This window comes from Acartia tonsa, chromosome 10, assembly GCF_053477335.1.
Source record: "Acartia tonsa isolate MP-2025a chromosome 10, ASM5347733v1, whole genome shotgun sequence".
In the NCBI taxonomy this organism is placed as follows: domain Eukaryota; kingdom Metazoa; phylum Arthropoda; class Copepoda; order Calanoida; family Acartiidae; genus Acartia; species Acartia tonsa.
The window spans coordinates 4,182,501-4,201,881 of NC_137269.1; the positions used below are offsets into that span (position 1 = coordinate 4,182,501).

At 31.4% G+C, this 19,381-nt stretch overlaps 1 protein-coding gene across 1 annotated transcript; it reads right to left on the reverse strand.

The window, feature by feature from the left end:
- Positions 1-1,836: 1,836 nt before the first annotated feature.
- Positions 1,837-18,324, reverse strand: LOC145329210 (carbohydrate sulfotransferase 11-like). Its single transcript, XM_080173262.1, has 15 exons — positions 18,203-18,324; positions 16,832-16,887; positions 14,867-15,051; positions 14,630-14,701; positions 13,425-13,498; positions 12,891-12,944; positions 12,413-12,505; positions 11,461-11,547; positions 9,248-9,306; positions 8,545-8,619; positions 7,520-7,606; positions 6,802-6,890; positions 5,177-5,283; positions 4,235-4,309; positions 1,837-2,430 (listed from the first exon to the last, which is right to left on the reverse strand). The coding sequence occupies exons 1-15, from the start codon at positions 18,260-18,262 to the stop codon at positions 2,311-2,313; spliced, it is 1,293 nt and encodes a 430-aa protein (XP_080029388.1). The 5' UTR covers positions 18,263-18,324; the 3' UTR covers positions 1,837-2,310.
- Between the last annotated feature and the right edge of the window lie 1,057 nt (positions 18,325-19,381).

The window sequence follows — 19,381 nt, forward strand, 5'->3', positions numbered from 1 at the left end:
AAAAACCCATAGAATGCGATAATAACTTCAGAAAAATCGAAGAAAATAGTTTTAATACTTAATTAACGTTTTTAAGTTTTTCTTCAAAAAGTTTAGATAAGATGCCTTTAAAAGTCGTCTATGATTTTGTCAGGGATAAAAATGTAACTTTAAAATAAGAATTACAACATATTTTTTCAATTAGTACAAAGTAAAATTTGAACATTTTATTGATCAGTATATTTTTTAAAATGTGAAGTAGAAACCTGAATATTTTATCATGAAAATTGTGTTATGATTTGATTGTCTGCTAGATTACAAGAAAAAAGATACTGACAGTACTTGTTGGTTCTTTAAAAATAATTAGGTAGATTACTTTCAGAACCCCTCTTTTTGCAACGTTATTTCAATAGAACAGAGCCGTAGTCTTAGTGTACTCAATATCTAGACAGCCAACCATTGTTTTAGAATTGTTCAATTTTTTTAACTTCTGATAAAAACAGAATTAATGGTATTTTTGTAAATATTATACCTCCAAGAAATGGCTATACTTCCCAATCATATGTTGTGTGATATTTAAGAGGAATTATTTTGATATAATGTCATTAAAATATTCGTTAAAAAAAGTGCTATTCTAGCTTATACTTTACATTTTAATGTGTATGATAATTCAAATAAAAGATAATGAAGATTTATATTATATTTAATTGTTATAATTATAAAGAAAAACCTGGGAACAGTAAAAAACTGACTTTATTTTATTGACGTAGGGAAAATTTTGTCAAATATTTGAATAAAAAAACACTATAAAACAAAATAAATTATTTTTAATATAGTCACAAAAAGGCTTAATGAGTTTAGGAAATATTTCATTTACTAATCATGTCATTTAAACTCTATTACACAGAATACATTGTAAAAAGATGTTCTCGTTTTAATTTTAAGTAATTTGAAATGCATTTTAATACCTTTTAATGATTTATTTTTTGAAACATCTTTTTATAAAATGTTATTGATTTTTGAAGTTATATGTTAAAATGTTTTTAAATTTTGTTAACATTTTGTTTTAAATGTAGAAAATTGGTAATTCTAAACATTCAAAAAATGATTTTATTAAATTTTCATCACTTAAATTGCATGTTTGATGAAATTTTCAACTGATAATTCAAGAAAAATCGTTTAAGTTTTATTATATTTTACTTTGAAATGTTAAAAAAATATAATTATTGTCAAAAATGTGGAAGTTATACTTTCCTCAAAAAAAGACCTAAAACATGCAAATTAACACGTGTAATGAGATTTTTTTTCTTTCAGGTTTAATTTTAAGTAATTATTGATATTTTTTGTAAAAAGGATTTTATATAAAAAGTTTTAAAACTCGAGTTATGTAGTGGTTCTAAAAAAGGTTGCGAATTTATGCAATTTTCTTGCAAAAAAAATTTTCTAGGATTTTAAAAATAGCAAAGGGTGTTATTAGACGTACTTACAGATACAATTGCAAAGTCATTTTGGCCAAACACTAAAATAAAGTTTTGACATCTGAGGGCCCAACCGTGCCGAGATAACAGTGACACGTTGTCCCGTGGAGTATCTGTTTTAACACCTGAATAATACTGGATACTGCTATGCAAGATACTGTGCAACCAAAAACTAGCTTAGATTTTCAATGAATATCAATTTTCTGATGTTCTTTTTTGCTTGGTAGTTTAGTTATTTAGAAACTAGGATGACAACAAGTAGACATCCTGTTGTTATGATATTTGAATTAATTCAAAAGGAGTCAACTCACCGCCCTGACTGACTGACGGACAAACAAAATGAAATATAGAGTAGCCTCGCTACAAAAAAGATATAATATGTATAAATACTTATATTTATAGTACAAATCAAAAACACATATGTAAAGAATATATGTATAAAGGGGTGTCCTTTCAAAATTACAAATTATCACAGATTTTAATAAATAGCTAAATCTTTTTGATTTTTGAAAATAAAAATCATATAAATGCAAAATATAAACACATAAAAAAACAACATATTAACTTTGGTATTTTTAGTATAATAGTAAGCTCTTATTAATAAGTTTATATCAGCAACTTCTCATAAAGTAGATTGTCAAGCATTCAACCCCCCCCCCTTTTTTAAAGAGATAATTGTAAATAACGGAGGGGGGGGGTGGGTTGTAGTTTCAGGCCAGGTTAGGTTAGGTTAAATTAGGTTAAGAAAATCACCTCCTTAGGGTTATTTCACCGCTGGGTCAGGCTTAGAAAAAAACTTTGGAGACTAGTGTAATAAATAGCCAATGTCCCCTCCCTCCCTGATCATCTATACTTAATTTTTGAAATGATATTGGAAATATATAAAATCAAGTTTGTAAATATTGTAAAGCTTCAAAATGTCGTCTTTGTCCAGAGTTGAGAAGTATTTTGACACCAGATCTTCTGTTGTTGGTCCTGCGCGCGTACAATCATTCACATTTTTAATAGGCAGGGATCTTAAGGGATAAGACAATGAACGTTAATTTTTTGTTCATACCAGGGCTAACAAAACTGGTATTAATATATTGATTTACACGGTGTTTCAGAAAAAACTGCGTTTTCTGTTTTTCTGACACAACCAGAAGGAATACAGAAAAAACGATTATATGTCCTTATTTTCTGTAAAAATGTACATCAAATTTATAACAGGTGTTTTTCATTATCTCTAAAAATACGGCCTTTATGATAGGTACATAGTTTCCAAAAATGCTTTATGTGAAAAATGTTGTGCAAGAAAAATTAAAATAACTCTTCTATTATGTATAAAAAAAATCGTAGAATTTCAATATTAATTTAGAAAAAGGTATAAGAAAAGTACCTTAATGAGTTTTAAAGGTGAAATGCTTTTTAGCTCCTCACAAAAGCATTTTTAAGAAACTGCAATTTGTCATTTTTTCACATTTCTTGATTGTGGTGCATTTGCAGTAAAAGAATCTTCTTTAATAACGTAGGTTATAGTAAAAAGAAAAAAACTCCTTTTTATTTGACAAAAAAATCTCTAAAGACAAAAAAGTTATTGAAGTTTGAATTTTTTTTATAAAAGCATCTAATTACAAATTATGAATAAATTATGAGTTTATATCTTAACCTGTCAATCAAATTAAAGGATTATAGGAATAAATGAGGAGTGGGGATTTACGAACATGAGCAATTTTTAAGGTCATGTTTCTTAAGTATACAAAAAGAAAAACTGAATATTTGTTTTCAGTGAGGGAATTTTAAATGAAAATTTTAATGTAATTGGTAGAAATTGTATTGGCCGTATTAAGATGTTGTTTTCAAGTGAATAAATTTTTAAAAACCAACCTTAAGGCACAAAATTCTACCAGAAAAAAGCATCATACGCATCTTTTGAAATATTTATGCTTTAAAATGCGCCGTTATTTTCAGAGATATTAAAAAACACCTGTAACAATTTCGATGCATATTTTTATAGAGAATATTGACATATAATTATTTTTTTTTGTACTCCTAATGGTTGTTTCCCAAATTTGGAAAACGCAGTTTTTTTTGAAACGCCCTGTATATTTTCTTATTTATGAAAAATCGTCTGCAACTTGATGCTATACATGATTTTTCAGTATAGCTGAGCAGTGGATTAATCCAGCGGATATTGATCAGTTAGGAAGCCATGCTGGAAACAAAACTACCCCTTTTGCAGATTAAAACAAGGAGGACAACATCCATAAAAGTGAAGCACAAAAACGGTAGGACAGACGGACATTAACACTTGTAGAGTGTCAGAACGGAATATTCAGAATGTAAATGTATAAGAGTCGAAGCAAAATTGTAAGTGAATTTGTTGAAAAACTGCTTGATACAGGATAATGTTTATGGACATACTTACATTTTTAGAACTTGATTATAGAGTTGCTTTGCATAACAAATTGTTCTTTGTTGTCCCAGGAATCAGTATATCAAAAATCAGATCAATGGACGAACAGACATTCTGGTAATGATTATAGAGTTGCTACGCTTTCTAAATCGTACCTAACTACTACAGGAATCACCATGCAAAGTTTGAAATCGATAGGACAATTATAACATGCCTAAATTAACAAAAAAAGCTATCCGTTCTGGACGGATGGACGGACCGACCCTAATTATAGAAAGGCTTCGCTTTTAATGATTGGTTTTTTGGTACCCGAAAAATGTAGGTACCAGAATAATTTACAGTTCAATGTACCCCATCCCTCCCAAGAAAAAAACTGAATGATTCCTGAATTCAGCGGATTTTGAATAAACTCGGAAATATTTTCTTTTCCAATTGTTTTTAAAAACTCCTTCTGTTCCTAAATTAAATTAGATTGTCAAAAATAGTTTTATAATATTTATACATCGTATTATAGACAGCTTTCCGTAAATATTAAAATATTTTTTGAGATGTTTACTTAAATATTTGTGGAAAATTGTCTTTAATACGATGCTATCCATGATTTTTCAGAATGGCAGAGATCCGGTTCTAATCCAGCGAATATTGATTGGTCTTGGGGCCATATTGGAAATGAATTTTTTGCTGAACAGATGTTATTCAGTTATAAATTAACTAGCGGCTTCTCCCCTAGCCTCTAGGGGCTTTGCCCCAAGAGGTTTGATCAATCCAATTTTTGCTATTTTAGATTTAAAAGAAAAATTTGAAGAAAAATTTTTTTTTTTGGGGGGGAGGTTAGTCGACCACACAATTTCAATGTTAGTTTTAAAAAAAATAGTTATAAACCTTCCCGGGATCTATTAGAAGCTAACATTTAAAGGAGAACCCGATCGGTTCAGCGGAAAGCGAGATCCTTCGCTACAAACAAACTGACAAACAAACAGAGAGACAGACAGACTTTGTATCATAGAATAATATATTGATGTACAATAATCACAAAACCACAAAAAAATATATCTTTAACAACTTATACTTTTGTCCCATGGCCTGATAGACCAAAGGACCAAGTTAAATAACATCGCAGTGTCCTTGTGCCGACTCTCAATTAGATCATTGAAAATCAACTAATTGTGTCGGCAATATTAACACAGCCAAGTAGCAGAAAACAATTTGCTAGCCGACGAAAAAGGTCATTAAAAAAGGAAGGGAGGTAGTTATCTGTATATACATCCACACTATAGATCTGTTGACGGACTGACAAAGTGAACTATAAAGAAAGTGAATTTACCTGTTGTAAATTTTCAAAATGAAGGATATAGTTGAATGAAAAATGACAAACAGAGCAGAGTAAGTGTTGGGGCTTCCAATGTTCATCATAATCTTCTACTGGCGAGTCTAGATAGATAGATAGATAGATAGATAGATAGATAGATAGATAGATAGATAGATAGATAGATATATAGATAGATAGATATATAGATAGATATATAGATAGATATATATATAGATAGATAGATAGATAGATAGATAGATAGATAGATAGATATAGATAGATAGATAGATAGATAGATAGATAGATAGATAGATAGATAGATAGATAGATAGATAGATAGATAGATAGATGGATAGATAGATAGATAGATAGATAGATAGATAAATAGATAGATAGATAGATAGATAGATAGATAGATAGATAGATAGATAGATAGATAGATAGATAGATAGATAGATAGATAGATGGATAGATAGATAGATAGATAGATAGATAGATAGATAGATAAATAGATAGATAGATAGATAGATAGATAGATAGATAGATAGATATCCCTACATAAACGTAACAGGATCTGTGTGTGTCTGTCTTTCTGCGTGTGCCAAAGGATTTAGCTAAACGCTGGACCGATATGGTTGTCCCATAGGTCTTTGAAAGGTTTATAAATATTTTGAGGGAGGGTATCACCTTCCTCCCAAGAGAAATCGCCCCATGAAAAAATTTAAATTACCCCCGCAAAATTTGCTTTTTTACTTAAAGAAAATAATATTTAAAATGGCCAGGTATAGACTTCTTCCCCTCTTAAGTGCCCCAACAGGCATTTTGGAGTGTAACCGCTAGTATGTAAATGAATATTACCCCGTCCCGTTTTAGAAAAATTTTGTTAAAATTTTTGCCCCCAGCCATAATATGGTTGATTTATGCAAAATAATGACCCGTGCAAAATAGTTTTTCTGTAATGCAAAAATTGCGATGGTACAAGCACGGATATCCGACTGATTCAAAATGCTGGATATCCGGTATTCAGGTTTATATTGACACACTATAATTGAAATTTTGTGAAAATCTTTAAAATTGAGATGGTACAAACTTTTTAAAATCTGCAAAAAGACCGTTTTTAAAGCTTTTGTTCCATCTCAATTTTAAAGATTTTTACAAAATTTCAATTCTAGGGTGCCAATATAAACCTGAATACCAGATATCCAGCATTTTAAATCAGTCGGATATCTGTATCCGTCCAATCCAGCCCAACCCTATTATTTATGTATGCAATTTGGCAATTTTTACTTTGGAAAATTATTATCTGCACCTTTGTACTTCATATGTTACAATTGAGACTGCCCCCATTTTTTTGGTAAATTTCAGGTTTATATCGACACACTAGAATTGAAATTTTGTAAAAATCTTTTAAATTGAGATGGTACAAGAGCTTTAAAAACAGGTCTTTTTGCAGATTTTAAAAACTTTGCAGTGCTTGTACCATCGCAATTTTTGCATTACAGAAAAACCATTTTGCATGGGTCATTATTTTGCATAAATCAACCATATTATGGCTGGGGGCAAAAATTTTAACAAAATTTTTCTAAAACGGGACGGGGTAATGAATATATGTTTATGTATTGATAGATAGATGGTATTACCTATTAAAAATTGCACAAACTCCCAGAAAATAGGAAGTTTCTCGCTCCTGGCATTATCTCCAAGCGGGACAGGACTACCAAAATTGTTTCTGAATTAATAAAAATATTAAAATATATTACTTTAAAATCAAATCTTCACTTTTTAACGTCTTTATGTCGGTCTGTATGTAAGAAATGGCATAGGAAAAGCGTGATTTTGCCGGCTACCAATCAAGATTTTTTGTAAATATTTCTCATACTAATGTGTATAATTCACTTGGTCCATTAATCACCGATAATTATCTTATGATAAAAAGGTTTCGTGATTTTTCACTATCTAGGTATATTTTAATTTTTAAAATCGAAGCTTTTCTATTATTGGGATCGGTACATCCGTACGTCCGTCCGTCCGGAGCGGCTAGCTCTTTGAACAAGTTAGAATGCCAAATCGTTTTCAAACTTTGTATGGATTGATAATTAGCGGGGATATGTCACCCTTCACTAAAAAATATAAATTTTGGGAAAAATACCCCCCCCCCCCCATAGAAAAAAATTAAAATAATGAGTGGGGGAGGCCATTTGTTATCTATACTTAAGGTCAGGTTAGGTCCTTTTTTACGTACTTTGTAGCTCCGCAGGGTTAGACCATCGAATAGACCTAATTGGGCTAGACTTTTAACATTATTTCAAGTGAAAGCTCCTGGAGATTACGAAACGACTTAAACTAAAAAAATCTTACCCCTCATCAAAATATTCTATGGGAAACTTTTTCAAAGCTTTCTTCCTGTAACTCTTTACAATTCTGTGTCCATATATCTTGTAATACCTAAATTAATATCATTGGTGGAAAAGGTTGAACATTCTTACTTTGTACGATTTAACCCCCAGAAAAAAAAAGAAAAAAAGCTTATGGGTGGTATGATTTTTTTTCATTGGGTGATTTTTTTAGGGAGGGAGGAGGTACACTAACCAAAAAATATTTTTTAAAAACCTTCCTGGACCAATTAAAAGTTGTTAGCGAGATCTGAAGCTATACACTAAAAGACAGCCGTTTACGTTTATATCAGGTTTTCATTTGTTTGATAATAATTTTAAGAGTAGGTAAATTAAAATTATATTTGGTACTAAGTAACCATACGGACATGCAGACGGACAGACAGACGGACAGACAGACGGACAGACGGACAGACAGACAGACAGACGGACAGACGGACAGACGGACAGAAGGAGAGACAGACAGACAGACGGACAGACAGACAGACAGACGAACAGACAGGCAGAAAGACAAACGGACAGACAGACAACCGGACATACAGACGAACAGACAGACAGTCAGACGGAAAAAGCACAAAATATGATTACCAATCAAAATCTATATCTTTATATCCGTTAGGACCATGACAGACAGACAGATGGACAGATAGAAAGACAGATAGACGGACACGTATACGGACATATATACTGACACATATACGGACAGACAGGCAAACAGACGGACAGACAGACAGTCAGATTGACAGACAGACGGACAGACACACGGACCCACAGACAGACGAACAACCAGACAGTCAGGTGGAAAAAGCACAAAATATGATTATACAATCAAAATTTATATCTTCACATCCGTTAGGACCATGACAGACAGACATACAGACGGACAGATAGACAGACAGATAGACTGACAGACAGATGGACTGAAAGACAGACGGACAGATAGACGACAGAAAGACCCTTGGATAGACAGACAAACATAAAAATGATTACCAATCAAAATTTAAATCTTCACAACCATTTGGACCATGGCATCTTTCTAATTTATCTCTAAACCCAGACACCAACCTTAAAAATAAACAAGGATAACAACATCTATAAGTAGAGAATTACAATAATATGACGGTTAAGGGGTGGTGGTAAAGGGGAGTTTACCCCCCTCATATTTTTTTGAAAATACATTAGATTACCTCCCTCAAAATTACTAATTTTTTAATTAAATTATAGAGTAGCTTCGAAAAAAATGTTTAATTCAAAAGAACACTTTTAGAGTCGAGTAGATATGCATAATTTTCTATACAAGTTTGTCAAAAGTAAAAGATCGGTATGTTTTAAATGGACGGACAAGCTTTCTGGTAACGATTATAGAAATGCTTAACTGTTACAGGAATCACCATGCACTGTGTTTCAATAGGACAATTCAAACATGCCTAAATTAACAATAAGAGCTATCCGTTACGGATAGACGGACTTAGCCATATTGTATAAACGCTTTGCTTTAAAAAAAATTATAGTCGAAAAAGTAAAAACAGAACAGGATTTCTTGTAACGATTATAGAGTTAATTAGCTTTCTAACTGTTACAGAAATCATCATAATGTTTCAATTCATGGGACAATTCTAACATACTAATTAACGAAAAGAGCTATTTGTTAAGGACGGACGGATGACTAAACGTACAGACAGACTGACCTTACCTGTGAAAAGGATGTCTCACAATTAATAGTTTATTTACATTCCCCTTCTTCTCAAATCTCTAAAATAAAATAATAATTATTCATCGCATCATATTACAGAAAGCTTTCCACGGATATAAAAATCCGGATTTTAGCTTTTTCGGATAAGGCCCGGGCTAATAAAACTTATAATAACTTTATGATTTTTTAAATAATCGTACATTTTTTTTGTAAAAAATAGAGAACTCAATTGGTTTAGAAGTTATCAAAATCCTATATAATCTAAATACAAAAAGCTTATTACTCACGGTTGGACCCTCAGATGTCAAAACTTTATTTTAGTGTTTGGCCAAAATGACTTAGCCATTGTATCTGTAAGTACGTCTAATAACACCCTTTGCTATTTTTAAAATCCTAGAAAATTTTTTTTGCAAGAAAATTGCATAAATTCGCAACCTTTTTTAGTACCACTACATAACTCGAGTTTTAAAACTTTTTATATAAAATCCTTTTTACAAAAAATATCAATAATTACTTAAAATTAAACCTGAAAGAAAAAAAATCTCATTACACGTGTTAATTTGCATGTTTTAAGTCTTTTTTTGAGGAAAGTATAACTTCCACATTTTTGACAATAATTATATTTTTTTAACATTTCAAAGTAAAATATAATAAAACTTAAACGATTTTTCTTGAATTATCAGTTAAAAATTTCATCAAACATGCAATTTAAGTGATGAAAATTTAATAAAATCATTTTTTGAATGTTTAGAATTACCAATTTTCTACATTTAAAACAAAATGTTAACAAAATTTAAAAACATTTTAACATATAACTTCAAAAATCAATAACATTTTATAAAAAGATGTTTAAAAAAATAAATCATTAAAAGGTATTAAAATGCATTTGAAATTACTTAAAATTAAAACGAGAACATCTTTTTACACTGTATTCTGTTTAATAGAGTTTAAATGACATGATTAGTGAATGAAATATTTCCTAAACTCATTAAGCCTTTTTGTGACTATATTAAAAATAATTTATTTTGTTTCATATTGTTTTTTTATTCAAATATTTGACAAAATTTTCCCTATGTCAATAAAATAAAGACAGTTTTTTACTGTTTCCAGGTTTTTCTTTATAATTATAACAATTAAATATAATATAAATCTTCATTATCTTTTATTTGAATTATCATACACATTAAAATGTAAAGTATAAGCTAGAATAGCACTTTTTTCAACGAATATTTTAATGACATTATATCAAAATAATTCCTCTTAAATATCACACAACATATGATTGGGAAGTATAGCCATTTCTTGGAGGTATAATATTTACAAAAATACCATTAATTCTGTTTTTATCAGAAGTTAAAAAAATTGAACAATTCTAAAACAATGGTTGGCTGTCTAGATATTGAGTACACTAAGACTACGGCTCTGTTATATTGAAATAACGTTGCAAAAAGAGGGGTTCTGAAAGTAATCTACCTATTTTTTTTAAAAGAACCAACAAGTACTGTCAGTATCTTTTTTCTTGTAATCTAGCAGACAATCAAATCATAACACAATTTTCATGACAAAATATTCAGGTTTCTACTTCACATTTTAAAAAATATACTGATCAATAAAGTGTTCAAAATTTTACTTTGTACTAATTGAAAAAATATGTTGTAATTCTTATTTTAAAGTTACATTTTTATCCCTGACAAAATCATAGACGACTTTTAAAGGCATCTTATCTAAACTTTTTGAAGAAAAACTTAAAAACGTTAATTAAGTATGAAAACTATTTTCTTCGATTTTTCTGAAGTTATTATCGCATTCTATGGGTTTTTTATTATCATTTACTTATATCGAAAGTGCCAAACATTGTACCCTAACTTATTCATTTAATAAAAAACCAACCGTGTACTTAAATTAATAGGAAATTTGAATTTTTAAAAAAATCATGTTTAGTAGGTAGCCATAAATATAAAAAAAATCATAGAAATTTCGATACAAATTTTTATATGTTTTTATAATTATATTTTTGAGGCATAACAGACTGGCATATACTGGATGGTCATTGGTCATAGTTAGTTTACAACATATGTAGTTAGAGAGAATCTTTTTAAAAAATTAGCCTTTAATCATGAATAACACCTGAGAAAATCACATTTCTAATATAGAGTTACGTACATACGGATGTACACTCTAAGTGAATTATAGAAAAGCTTAAAAGATCTAACCTGAAGAAAAGATTTTTTAACTTCTGGCGCCACAACCCTGCCCTGTTCATTTGGCTGCTGCGGATACTTGGATCTTATTTCAGATACCTGCACACAGTATTAATGGATATAGGATATACATTATACGTGGATATATTGACAGGTGAAAATTGGTCTTCAATTTAGGTTGCTAATATGGACTTTATTTATTGGACAGTTCGTTCATCCAGTAGGAGGGGAGGGATTAGGGTATAGGGGGTTGATGGGGAGGGAGTATCGTTATTTTAGCCAGCTGCAAGAATCTCTTTATCAGAGTACACAAAAATCTGGTGCAACATTTAAGTAATAATATATCAATTTTAGTAATTTTTAATTTCAAAAAGATTTCTATTAGGTGCTTTTCCTCAAAGTGTCGTATTGAGAACTGAAACCCACATCCCCCCACTTATTTTTTTAAAATATGGAGGGTGGGGGGTTGTTTTCCGTTTTTTTACATTACGTCAGGTTAACTTAGATTATATTGGATACTAGGTAGCGAAGGTTTATACATATTTTTGATATATTTTGATCCTCCCTCTCCCCGCAATTAGTTTTTATTTTTGTTTTTTTTCTAGACCATATATCTCGGACAGTTAACCAATCAACAAAATAGCCTAAGGCTAAACAAAGGGAATAAAAAAATTCTATGAATTTTAATTAAAATTATCGATTTATTGGTTTTATCATCTTACTGTACATACAATCATACATTCTGTCCTTTTATGTATAGAAACAAATATAAAATGGTGTTATCTTAATCATTAACTCAAAACATATTGGGTAGTTTTACTGAATATGATTGGTTGGTTCCATACTTGTAGTGACAAAACTTTTAATCAAACAGAAAGACCATCTTTGTTTACAATCTTAAGTGATGTATACAAATGTATCGTCCTTAGTCTTATTCCTTAAAATCCCTCTGTGTACAACTTACCATCTGCTGATTATGTCCTGCAATGTAGAGAATATTCTGCATCCAGGTAGAACTTGCAGCCTTATATACAGGACACCATATCAACTTTTCTTCCTACATAGATAGATAGAGAGATGAATAAATAGTTAGATAGATGAATATATGGATGGTTAGATAGATGAGAAGTTAGATGGACAGATAGATGAATAGATGGATGGTTAGATAGATGAGAAGTTAGATGAATAGATAGATAGATGGATTGCTATTTATGGGTAGAAAGATTGATGGATAGAAAGATTTCTTGATAGATAGATGGACAGATGGATATATTTTATGTGTAGATAGATAGATTGATATATAGATGGATAGATAGAATGATATATAGATGGATAGATAGATGATTGATAATAGTAGATGATTAAATTGTAGATGATTTAATGGATAGACAAGAAAAATATTACTATATATAAAAATATTATCAGATAAACATTTGTCCTACCTGTATTACGTAAAAGTTTGCTGCTTGCAAAGATGTTTTCTTTTCAACATCTAACTAAATATAAAATACTTTCAGTTGAAGTAAAGATTTGATACGTCTAATTTTTTTATTTTATCTATAATAATGCATCTAGAGGCACTGTAATGAAGTCTTGGGTGGTTAAGACAAGCCTCTACTTTACATTTAAACAAAAAGTTAAATAATATTTTCTAGAGGCGATTTCTTTTGAGAGGATGAAGGTATCTCCCCACCCTCTCCGAACAAAAAAAAAGTTATGTAACTTCTATATTCTATTCATTATTTAAGTTGGCTTAATATGGAACACCTGCCATAAGAATAGAGTAGCTTCCACATGAATTGCGGGTCAGCTAATAATGTAATATAGAATTTGCACAAAGATTACCAAACTAAGACTGGCCAACTGATTCTCAATTTCAATTGTTGTATACATCTAAATCATTACTTTATAGATTCAAGGCTACATACAAACATTTACAAATTGTAGAGTAGCTGCGCTACCAGAGAAATACTTACATATTCATGACATGATTCAACCAAATGCGATCTTCTGGACAACATCAATTTGTAAAAATTTAATCCATCCAGTTCTATACAAGGATGACTTTTGTGACACATTACAAACTTTCCCGATTTTGAATTATTTTTGAGGAACATGATTCCAGTTACGTCATATTTTTCTTTCCCAAAAAAGGGAAGGGGGGAAGAAAATCTCTACAAAAGAGATGGGGAAAAACCCCTTTTCTCCCATCTCTTTTTTCTTCCCCCCTTCCCTTTTTTCCCCCCTTCCCTTTTTTGGGAAAGAAAAATATGACGTAACTGGAATCATGTTCCTCAAAAGTAATACAAAATCGGGAAAGTTTGTAATGTGTCGACTTTTGTTATTAAGTGCTCAAATCAAACAGCCCCACTTTTATGGGATAGTGTATATTCCACTGGCTATATGAATTCTCTACATTTATTTTTTTTGCGAAGAATCTCTAACGAAAACGTTACCGTCAATCAGTTCTATATTCAGCATATGACAACATACATAAGTTTCAAAGCACAAAAAAATCATGGATGGTAATGTGGATGAAGATTTTTAAAGAGCATTTGTTAAAATTATGAATCACGAAACCTTTCCCACGTATTTTTATATCTTAATATACATATTTTTAGCTTGACTGACAGACCGACTGACAACTTATATTACATACTAGATTCTCATTGGTATAGAGAAAAATTCTGTGTTGGAGACTGACAGATGGACTGACTGACTGACGGATTGATAGACAAAGTAAATTATAGACTACCTTCGTTAATGACAAAGTAGATGAAACATACATGAAATATAAAAAATATTGGATGGACAGATAAAGATAATTCTAGAGCAGATCTTTAAAAGTATAATTTGGGGAAGGGGAGTTTTTCGTTAGTTTGTTTATTACTATAGGTCTTAGGACAATAAACAAACCTAGTAAAAGTGTATGACTCTTATTATGACGTAAATAAAATTAGCCAATGATAGGCCAGTATACACTGTAATTGACAAATGGTAAACTTTATAGTGGCCTCTCATTGGCTAATTTATTTTTACGTCATAATCAGAGTCAGATACTTTTACTAGGTTCACAATAAACGCCCCCCCGTACCCCTTAGTTTCAATATATTTCTAAAATTAAGGGGGGTAATGTTTCAGTGCTCCACTTGCATGTTGAGGGAAAGCACCTTTATCTTACCTTTTATTTTTCTAGCCCGTTCTAATTTTCTTTTTTTATGCCTAATTTCTATTCGCATGGCGTCGTTGTTTGCCTGTGTTAATGGATATAAAATAAGTGGATATTATGACAAGGGAAAATTATTTGTCAATTTAGGTTGCTACAATGATCCTTATTTATTGTTCAGTTCCTTCATCCAGTTGAAGCGGATGGAGGTATCATTATTTTGTGTAACTTCCATGTAATAATATATCCATTCCTGTGTTTGTCTCACCAACTCATCAGAATAGTGTTGAATTTTTCTCCGGGAAGATGTCCCAATTTGCGCGTTTTCATCCTCCGCTGGAAACAGAGGCTGCGGCTGTGGAGCTTGAGAGGCGGCGGTGAGTGAGAAAAATTCGGCGGGTTTTTCTTCGTCTTCGGCGTTGGAGCTGCTTGGAAACCTTGTGAATATGCATAATCGGTGCTTTCTCAAAAAGTGACTCTTTAGCAATGAAAAGTTTGAAAACCCCATCATTATTTTTGAAATTTAAAGTATGGGGGAAGGGAAGTTTTCTTCCCTTTGCCTGGTCCCAGTTCTTTTATAAGCGGTGCACTAACCTTATGGGGCTACCCAAAACTAACCTAGCCTAAATTGCCCTAAAGTAATAAAGAAACAAACAAACGAAAAAACAACCCTTCCCTTCATATTTTCAATTTATTTAAAAAGTAAAGGGGGGGGGGGTCTCATTACTTAAAAGGCACTTTGAGATAATACACCACATAATCTATAATACAAAGTAGAACAATGTCTGTCTGTTTGTCTGTTTGTTTGTTTGTAGCGAAGGATCTCGCTAACCGCTGAACCGATCGGGTTCTCCTTTACAAGGTAGCTTCTCATAGTTCTTGGGAAGGTTTATAACTATTTTCTTGGGGGGTGGGACACCCCCAACCCCCCCCCCCAAAAAAAAAAAATGAAAAATCCCCCCCCCCCAAAAAAAAATTTCTTTTTAAAACTAAAATTAAAATAGTGGGGTCGATTACCCCCCCCCCCCCAAAAAAAAATTTGTTTTTTTTAATTTTTCTTTTAAATCTAAAATACGAAAAATTTGTTTGATCAAACCTCTTGGGGCAAAACCCATAGAGGCTAGGGGCAAAGCCGCTAGTATAATACAAAGCAGAACGATGACTATCTGTCCGCTTGCCCACCTATTTGTCTGAAGCTTAAGATTCTAGTAACCGATAAACTGATTAAGCTTAGCTCGTTTCCGTGAATAATTGAATTGTTCATATTTCAAAATAGCTAATTTCTTGCAATGACAAATAATAAACTTTCCGGAAAATTGTTGAACAATTGACCCAGCCGTTAGCGAGATCTTTTTGACCTTACCGGAATATACATACACCCTACTACTTACGTCAATCCTGTTATATAATGTATTTTTTGTTTGTCGCTTACCACTAAACCAAATAAGTTTTTCTTTTACGTAAGCTTCACATAGATTTCGGTTGAACTATTTAACTCCTCCATTTCCATATGCTATGGGCGTGTAATAAAAAAAATCCAACCCTACCCCACAATAATTTGCCTCCCACTATTTGCAGGGTTAAAATGGCAGGTGGGTAACTTAGGGGGGTTTTGTTGGTCCCTAGATAGGGCCTAGTTATAATTCTAATATCTACAAGGGCTTTTTTCTTCTGACCAGCCCCCCTTACACTCTATTTTTTCAGAGTGTAAGTCAACACAACCGAGGTCATGGGCAACTCTGCAATGTATTGCTTATAATTATAGCTAATACTAAATAAAATCTTATGGGGCAATGATGTGTAAGTCTAAATATAGCAATAAATAATAGGTAATAATCATCAACTATGTTGAATAGAAGGCAATAAACAATCTACTTAATTCTTGTAGTATTAAGGCAATAATCAATCTACTTAATACTTGTAGTATTAGGGCAATATTCAATCTACCTAATACTTGTAGTACTATAATCACAACAAATTAATAATCACTTTTTTCATACATATATAACATTTTACATGCACATATTATATATCATATTATTTTAGATGTTCATTTTTTAATTAATATTTTTATACCATGGTGTTTTTTTTTGTCTTAAGATGTTCCTAATATGCAGCATATTTTTTCTGTAAGGAAATTATGTGTCTTGAGCCATAAAACTTTTTGTTACAGGCGCAGCCGCTAATTTGATTAAAGTAAATAAAAATTTGACTTACCTATGAATTAAAAGCGTAGAAAGAGTTATGACTGTTAAAATGACAATCAGAGCTTCCTGAAGAGCAAAATGTTTTAAAGATAATAATTTTGTGTTCATAATCGTATTACTATCTATAATACAAAGTAGAACGATGTCTGTCTGTCCGTCCGTCCCTTAAGATCTCGGTAACCACTGAACCGATTGGATTTTACTCTTTAGGGTATATACCTATTGGTCCTGTGGTGTTTTTAAGCTATTTTCTTGGGGGGTTAGACACCCCCAACCCCCCAAAAAACAAAAAAAAATCCCCCCCATTTTTTTTTGTTTTGATGATATATAGTTTGAAGAAGATGAGGATCCAAATTTTTTTTTTTGATGTATAATTATAATATGATGAAGATGAAGATCCACCACATGTACTACCTTATTTTTTTAATTACCTCTTGGGGCAAAGCCCCTAGAGGCCAGGGGCGAAGCCGCTAGTTATCAATATAGGACCAGGTACAGTTCAAGTAAAATGTTTCTGGTATAAATTATCAGATCAACTGCAGTTCAAGGTAAAATATTCCTGGTAACGAATATTTCTAAAAATCTATGAATTTTAAAGGCTGCTAGCTGCCAAACGACTGAAGGTACAGATCATGCCCGCACACTGTTTTAAGCCGCATAAGAAGGCCTACAAATAATCTGGAATAGCCATAAATTAATAATGCAAAATTATCTCGCAGAGCCGAAAAATGCGCGAAATAGACCTATTTTACGCGTTTTTTCTTTCCCTGTGCATCATTGGATCTTGGCTATTCCAGATTATTTGTAGGCCGCTTAAAATGGTGTACGTTCAGCTGTTTGGCAGCTAGTATCCTTTAAAATTCATAGATTTTTGGAAATATTCGTTACCAGGAACATTTTACCGTGAACTGCAGTTGATCTACATTATCTCCTATAAAACTTTAAAGGGTGCTGGCTGCCACACTGTTGAACGTACATCATAAAAAGGGCACAAAAAGGCCTATTAATATTCAGGAAGTATTTAATATTCCAGATTATTTGTATGACTTCTTTGATCTGTTACAATGATATGCCAATATAATAGTTATTTTCTGTCGTTTCTCCACTTGAGCAAAATGATGACGTCATAAAGAAGTTTTAATGTTATTTCATTAAATTCAAAGATAAAACATTTATTGGCATGTATATATTTATGTAAGCTAAGGATTAGAGTCACGAGATTTTTATCTGACTCCCCCCCCCCCCCCAAAAAAAAAAATAAGAGTTACACTAAATCTAATTAAAAGAGGATGGTCAACTCCACCACCTTCCCCCTCTTTACTTTAGATAACCTTAAAAAAGGCCTCTAGAGGCATAGCCGCTAGTAAAAAGATAAACTTACTTTGATTCTTCTTTTCCTATGAAGTTTGAACTCCCAACTCGCAGTTACAGTACTCGACATAGCTACACACTATTTAGATCTTATGCCTTACATTTTATTTTCTGAAAGCAACATAGATTAACAAACAAACAGTGATGACAACATCCATTTAAGTGAAGCTCTGAAATCAGCTAAAATATAAAATTAACTTCTAAACAAAATTTTTGGTCTTGTATATACACTGTTAAAAATATAAAAAAATTATCATCAGATAATACTATATATTCATTTCATTACTGTATAGCATCATCCCATACGTTCTAGCAAAAAAACCTCATTACGATATAAGGAAGATTCCAATACTATATTGAGTATTACTTAGTGTTCTATGGAGTAATATGTATTACTAAATAAAGAATGTGCATTTTATTATCTAATGCTCTCTATGGAATAAAATTCAATACGCTAGAAGGAGGTTTTTAAAACTCTGGTTCGTAATTTTTGTTACTCTGTAGGGTAAGAATTGATACTAAAAATGTAATATCTCTGTATAGTAATAGTTATTACAGTATATAGTACTACATAACAGTAACAGTAACAAGCCGTTCTCACTCCACAGGGGGAGCATAGGCCGCTGACAATTTGTCAGTGTTTCTGTAACAATGGGGCTTTTTATGGATATGGGATAGGGTTGTCAGCCCTAAGCCCTATGATTGCGATGTAAAGCGTCCATTTGCCCATCTATATAATATATAAAATATAGTACTACATGGTGTTATATATTCATTTTGTTATTACAGCACACTTATGGGTCCAGGTCTAATACAACCCCAGCGTATCAATTGATACTAGATGAAAAAATTATTTTTTACAGTATAATAAAATTATACAAAATACTTTTTTAAGGGCATACTTAGGACTCACAGTCAGAACATCTAAAACAAATTATTAAAAGATTTAAAAGGGATGTGTTGTTATAATCGGGGATCAAAAGGAATAAAACAAAGGATAAATTGATGATACACAAAGTTACCCCTCCTGTAGATTACTAGTTTGAAAGTTTGAATACTCATCTTAATGAAATAACCAATCAAAATTTAAAAGTCCCCAAAGTTGTTAGGCCAACCAATAAGAAGACGTTATTATGAAACTTTGGGTATTAATTCTTTATTGTATGACAACAAGGATGACAACATCTAT